Source organism: Lolium rigidum, chromosome 3 (genome assembly GCF_022539505.1).
Source record: "Lolium rigidum isolate FL_2022 chromosome 3, APGP_CSIRO_Lrig_0.1, whole genome shotgun sequence".
Classification (NCBI taxonomy): Eukaryota; Viridiplantae; Streptophyta; class Magnoliopsida; order Poales; family Poaceae; genus Lolium; species Lolium rigidum.
The window spans coordinates 392,408,425-392,415,683 of NC_061510.1; the positions used below are offsets into that span (position 1 = coordinate 392,408,425).

General features: G+C 41.2%; 1 protein-coding gene across 1 annotated transcript; it reads left to right on the forward strand.

The window, feature by feature from the left end:
• Positions 1-215: 215 nt before the first annotated feature.
• LOC124700806 (putative E3 ubiquitin-protein ligase RING1b) lies at positions 216-6,965 on the forward strand. Its single transcript, XM_047232876.1, has 10 exons — positions 216-532; positions 616-694; positions 2,255-2,313; positions 2,892-2,973; positions 3,319-3,439; positions 3,527-3,568; positions 5,562-6,092; positions 6,176-6,283; positions 6,370-6,534; positions 6,634-6,965. Exons 1-10 carry the CDS (start codon positions 361-363, stop codon positions 6,664-6,666), a joined length of 1,392 nt encoding a protein of 463 aa, XP_047088832.1. The 5' UTR covers positions 216-360; the 3' UTR covers positions 6,667-6,965.
• Positions 6,966-7,259: the final 294 nt, after the last annotated feature.

Sequence of the window (7,259 nt, forward strand, 5' to 3'; positions counted from 1 at the left end):
GAACTACTTACTCTGTCCAAAAAAAATAAGTGACTTAACTTTTTCTAGATACGGATGTATCTATACACTAAAAACGTGTTTAGATATAATTATATCCGGATAAAGTTGAGTCACTTATTTATGGATGGTTGGAGGGAATACGAGTTTTTATGTAAGTTCAAACGTGTCGTTTTTTTATTGGCACATGATTTTTTTCAAACCCTAAACCAGTCATGCTTGTTGGGCGTTTATCCGAGATCTGCTAGAGTCAAGCGTGGCAAATGGTGGTGCAGTGCAGCGGCGGTGAGACCTCCCTCAGATCGACGACATCCTCCTCCTCCGTCTTCCGCCGTTCCCCGCGACCCCTTCCGCCGCCCCCAAATGCCTGCCCAGAAGCGTCCTCCCCCGTCATCCTCTCCGTCTCCGTCCCCACCGTCCTCCGGCGTTGGGGACAACTGCCCACCTTCCCCGTCGACGGCCGAGCGCGCGGAGAAGAGGCCCAAGCTGGAGGAGAACGGCACGGCCAACGCCAACGGCAACGGCAACGGCAACGGTGACCGATCTATTGTCCCCTTCCCTCCTTCCTGGATGCTCGCCCGTGCGCTGATGGCCGTGCTGTTTTGATTCTGCTCGCAGATTTCATCGACACCAAGTCGGCTGCTGCGGCGGGGTCGGAATCGGAGTCGGAGGTGGTCGACGCTGCCACCGAAAAGGAGTATGTGCTTGCATCTCGCCACTATTCCTCAGCCACCCCCCGCCCCACCCACACCCACACCCACACTCGTCTTAGTTTTTTTTTTCTTTTTCGAGAATTACTCGTCTTAGCTTCTCTCCTTCTTCATTCATGTCTGCCCGTGATGCGGCGCAGTTGGGTCGGCAGCGTGCTCGTCTTTGTAATCAGGTTAGGTTTGTGTTTCTCCTACGATGAATTTCCGAGGGGCTGCTTTCCTGGCTTATGCTCTGCGTGCTGCGGCGCCCTCAATTGCATGTGTCAGGACTGGGGAGCTTTCGTGGTTTGCCATATGTGCGTGATGATAAGATTTCAAATCTGCAGTTCAGTATGAACTGGTAGTCTGGTACTACGCCCGGTTGAGCTTTTGGATACTTCTATGGTTCCGCCTCAGGGCGCAAAAATTGGGTTGCTGAAGTTACTTCTACTCAAATGCCGGAAGCAACTGCAATGATTAAGCTACATCCAATTTCTAACTAAAGTTTTACTGCTGGAAACTTGAAAGCATATCTGCCTAACCAACAATTGCTAGCTTGGAGTCATTGCCATAGTATTGCAGTCCACCATCACTGATTTTGATAGGTAAAAATACTTAGAGCTATGAACTTCCTTGTGTCCTCTATGATATCAGCCCAATCGATAACATGTGTAGAAAGGAAGACTTGTACAATGTTATATTGTGCCCAGATACTCCCAGGCAATAATGCGCAAGTAAGAACATGCCGGGATTAAATAATGCTACAATCCTATTCTCTTATCTCACATCAGAGAAAGTAATGACAAGTGTGATAAGCGTAATGATCAGTTGGAAGCTTTTGCACTTGGGTGTTATAAGTACTACATGATGAATCCAGTAGATAATCAGCATGAAACATATATGCATGCTAAACATGCTATAACAACAAAAGCTATATTTCATGGTTGCTGAAGAAAACACTTGATATCTTAACGTTTTACCACACTACGATTGGGCATCAATAGCTTCATCATAAACAAGTTCCTAAACTCTGAGTTTGTACATATCTGTTTGTACTTGGTTAGCGTTCACATGCATGAGCTGAAATAGCAAAACATAATGTTATGTGGGTCAGTAACACATGCACTAGGCCCAGCTACCCAGCAAGCCCTATAGTCAGAGCTCCACTTTAAGGGATGCAGTCCCTCAATATTGTTATTATCTCCTCAACTAGAAATTTATTTCTTAGCATTCATGGTGGTATTTACCCTCATGAAACCTAGTCCATTACACATAAACACTCGATTCCATATTATGTATAGTGTCTGGGAACACTTCTATCTAGTATATGTGTGCAGGTCTTTTGTTCACTGTCTAGCTTGAGTATTGTATCATTAATTGTTCTTACTTGACTTAGTGCTGCATCTTGAATTTCTCTTTTCTATTGGCATGAGCATGGCTATTTTTTCTTGCTTTCTCCTAGAGTTGGTACTGTCTTTAACTTGCTTGCTATATTTCTTATTTTTAATTGATGCTCTAGGATTGATTGATGAAATGAAATTGAATATGACATTCATGCATACTTGCAGGTTTATACCGGTAAAATTGTCAGATGTACGCAAAGAAGTGCAGTGTCCCATATGCTTAGGTAACTGAAAAAACAGATACAACCTTTAATTTCTTAAACTCTACAGAAAAAAGCTGCTCTTATTTATGGCACTATGGAAGAATTATTCTTGTCACAATTTTCTAAAAGTTGTATTGCTCAGCATATAGGTTGGAATCGTGTTTATATTTCACTACTTTGTTATCTACCATATTTTAGTTAGAAATCTCAAGGTTGTACATTAAGCATTGTAAATCACCTCATGGGCTTATGTGCTACTTGGGCATGCCGTATGTTTGGACTAGGAGTTACAACCAAACAATTCTCCATAATCCATTCATGCGCAGCTAAAACTATCATTCGACTTAAAAGAAACAAACTAATTAGATGCGAAGAGCTTTCTCCATTCCTTTTCTTTTGACTTAAAAGAAACAAACTATCATTGTAGTTCCCTTAATTATTTTTATGGGAAGTATGCTACTTGCACAAGCACTGTTTTTTTAATCTTCAATATCATGCTTACATGCACTCTCTAACCATGTTAGCAACTGAGCTTTCAGCTAAATTTTCTGATGGTTCCAGTTAAAAACAATCTGATGGTAGACCTTCTACTTTGCTAGGCATCATCCGAAAGACTAGAACAGTTATGGAGTGCCTACATCGATTCTGCAGGGAATGCATTGACAAATCAATGCGACTTGGGTATGATGTGATATATTATCTATTGCTGGTTTTGCTTTTGTGCTTGCTGTTGAAACTGTTGAAGCATTTTGTCGTTTTGACCGTCTGAGCCTAGGCTTGTGATTTTCACATGTTACATATGCGGTTATACTTTTATCACGCATTATTGCATATATATGTTACCTGTAGTTTGAAATGTTATAAGTGTGTGTGTACTGAGGTTCATAATGTTGTTATCAACTATTCTCTCTGTTCCTAAATAAGTGACTCAGCTTTGTCTAGATACATGTTCTAGAGAAAGCTGAGTCACTTATTTTGGAATGGAGGTAGTATTAATTTTCTTCCTTCTGATTTTTTTCTGTTAAGGAATAACGAGTGCCCATCATGTCGCACACATTGTGCAAGTCGGCGTTCTTTGAGAGATGATCCAAATTATGATGCCCTGATTTCAGCTCTATACCCAGATATTGACAAGTACGAAGAAGAGGTATTGAAGGATCTATTATTGTTATTTTTATTTGGTTCATATGATAGTTCAGGAATACCAATGTGCACACGTTTTTCTGTGCTACAGGAACTTTCCTTCAACGATGAGGAGAATGATCGAAATAAGCAGGTTTGTTTCATATTGCTAAATTGAGTTTTACTTCTGTCTTATGTAAATTTATCAAGTTCTTCGTGGACAATACTCCCTACCAGTTTTTAACATAACCACATGAACCTATATATTTTTTATTATCATACAAATACTGTGATGGAGATATATTTACTATTTCTTCTCATGGGAATAAACCTATTAGGTGTAACTTCCTGTAACTGCTGTTGTCTAGGATGCGGTTATGAAACAGTCAAATGTGGAGCCAAACACTGTTAATTTGAGCAACTTTCTGCCCCCAATGTTGCTCCTTGTTGAAGAAAATGTCTAATGAGAGAGACTGTGGCTCTTCACTGACGTATAACCTGATATAAGTGGAATCTGCGCAACCTGATGGATGATGCGGCCGAACTCTAACTTGATCATGATAACCTTCACGCATTCGAACCCACCCAACATTATGCTTTGGTCCCTCGCTACTTGACCACACAAAAAAGTAGATCCACTGTTTGTTGTCGTAGTGAAAAAACGCTGCTTAAGTAAGAAGACACGCTCAACGACCATTTTGCCAAAACCGACTCAACAGAAAGAGAAACCAATCTGGTTAACCAAAGACCAAACAGTCGGCCAAATAAGATGTCATGCAGGGCAGGTGGAGTCCAACTCACAGTGTGCCCCTTCCTGATTTGATGGAGGGACGGGTGTGCGTGTGTGACAAATCCCTGTCAGACTCAGCTTCCAAGACGGGGGCGTGCTCCACTTGCCCATAATTGGTGAAACTAAACCTCCTGCATCTCACCCCATTTGTTTCTATGGATCCTGTAACCATAACAAGTTCCAGGACTGGTGAATCTATGTGGGAATAGATTAGGTTGTGCAGTACCATTATAGGGTAACTCATTGGTTATAACTTCAATTTCATCTTGTGGTGTCAATACCTATTAGTCCTTTATTTCACTGGTTGACTATCAATAATCTGGTGGGTTACGGGACACTTTACAGATATACGTGAGATTTGTTGGTTGGCTTGCTGAAAATCTGGGCCACGTTTCTGTTCTCATCCCTGCTGTGCGAGCGAGTGAGTCCGTAAGCAATTTTTGTAGAACCTTTCCATAGCTTTATCATTACTCGTTGACTATTTCCTGTTCCACACGCATGGACTTGGTATGGTTCCTTCTCTGATGTTTTTAAGGGATCCCTCTCTATTTATTGCCCTTGATGCTTCTGATGTTGGAAACCTAAGACAACAGCAAATCAAATTAGAGAGGAATGTTAATACTAAGAGAATTTGGGTTTTTTTTTTTAAAAAAATGCTTTGTTACTTTTACCGGTGTCTGCAATCCTAGTCCAGACAGTATTCAGAGTCTGCCTTGGAATTTTGGGGATCCTGACTGGTTTGCATTGCACTGAATACGATGATGCAGCAATAAATAGCAACTTCTCTAGTGATATTATCAATCACTTTTAAACCCGAGCACACCAAAAGAACTACCTTTAGGAGTAAACTTGTTGTATTCTTGAGAAAATGAGTAAACTCGTTGAAAAATTAACCAGAGGCTCAGGTAAGAAAAATGTTACCTGAAGTTTTAGCTTCATTGCACTGGTGTATTGGCCCAATTGGTGCTTCAATGTTGTCATGTTTATTGCACTTGTATGTCATTTTGGTTTTCGTAAATTAGTAACAATGGCCCCAAAATTGGACGAAGAAGCATGGGTGCTAGACATCAAATTATTTCTTGGTCACACTGGAATTCCTCAATAGGATAGAAGAACACTTTATAAACAAAAGAATTATTTTTTGAAAAGAAGAGGCCTATCTTTATTATGCAATGCTTCTAAGATCAACTGCATCACCTATTACAGTCTGACACACATAATGATCCAAGAGAAACAGTCGACAACACTTTTATACAACGATGCTTTCTTAGCTGTGCAGTTTATTTCCTTCAACTTTACATACCTTGCATTTCGTAGAACAACCTCACATAGTTTTCTCATTAAAAAATGTGTGTAGATTCAAGCTTCCATTGCCGAGGCTTTCCAGAAACAGTCAGAAGTGATTGGACAGAAGTTTACTGCCAGAGCCACTGCTGCTGCGTTTGTAAGAAGATCACGGCGTAACCTGCGGGCTAATGGGCAGAGTAAGTACCTTCGTGGCAGAGGCAGGGCCAGTTCCCATGATGTTGGTCTGTCCTGTTCTAATGATGAGCAAGAAGGAAATGGTGAAAACTATGGCAAAGAGTCATCATCTGCTGAGGAGAGCTCCCCAGAGAAAAAACAGAAAAGGTTGCCCAAATGGCCAACGCCACGTTCCTCACCTGCTCGAGCAGGATGCAGTGATGAGGTTGCTGGTGATGATAAGGATGATGTAGGAATCACCAGAGAAAATTTCAGCACATCTCCTCTGAGAGCATGGGGTAAGAATGGTGCTCGTAGTCAGACTCGCCATGGCAATTCTAGCAATTCAAATGGTAGGGTGGTCAAGGGTGGTCGCACGATCAAGTTGGTTGACTGTCTCCGTACTTCTGATGACAATGACGGCGAGGTAATCAGAAAACATACTATTTCCACGTTGCTCATTCTTCTGATTTTTTTTTATATGCATCAGTTACTGATTATATTTGACAGCGTGGTGTACATCTTTTTCTGATTCCGCTGGATGGACAAACTATGCCAAATTTGGAGAAGTCGTACTTATGCTGCGGCCCAACTCTCTCGGTCAAACATCTTTGTCAGGTGAGCCCTTTTACTGACATGTTGTGACCTTGATATACTAGCCAGAACTATCCTAGAATTCAAGTAACTTCGGTGCATGGTTTTAGTTCGTCGCTGGCCAGACATCTCACAAGGATGAAGAAGTTGAGATGTATGCAGTGAAGCCTCCACGTAGCGATCAGAACAAAATCAGTTCTGAAAAGGCAAAGCTTGCAGGGGAGGAACGCCTTTCTGACCTATGTTCTCAGTTCACTTCCCCCAATGGTGATTTGGTGAGAACGCAGAAGTTCAATGAATTGCATTTATGCATAGTGTTCCACAGTTGTATTGCTTGATCTTTAACTCTTTGCACATTGCGGTTCCACTTTCAGGAGCTGGCGTATGCCATAAAGATGTCAAACTGAACAAGGAACTGAGCATCGAGGGTGGATTCGTACATATCCCTTGACCCTGACGGGAGTCTGGGATGTCATATGATCTAGCAGTGTCTTGTGGGATTTGTAGTGAACTGGTGGAGGAAAAGACTGGTTGGATGTGGGCATGCGGTGATGTCTTGTACTAACTGGCGAGGAATTGTTGTTCTTATAAGGTAAATGTGTGTAGATGATTGCTGGTTAGTAGATTTCGAATGAACTAGAGATAGCGATTCTTATTTATTTTCTGGTTTTTGTACCGTGAGGTTAATAATCTTTTTTTAGAAAGAACTGAACGCTGTGCAAACAAATTCCTGATGCTTTTTTTTTCTTCTACTGTGATATATATTTGTATTGGCCCTTGTATCAAGGAACAACTGTAGTAAAACATACATCTCAGATATGAACATTGATACGTATATTTATTGAAGATCACCATATGTGTTCATCCTTGAGTTAAGCTTAGTGCACTTGTTGCTTGAATGATCATACGATGTACATTCCATTCCAACAGAAGTTACGAGTTCACAACACAAGCACCATATGTGGTCATCCTCGCTTGTTGTTTGAGAAGTTAATGATCA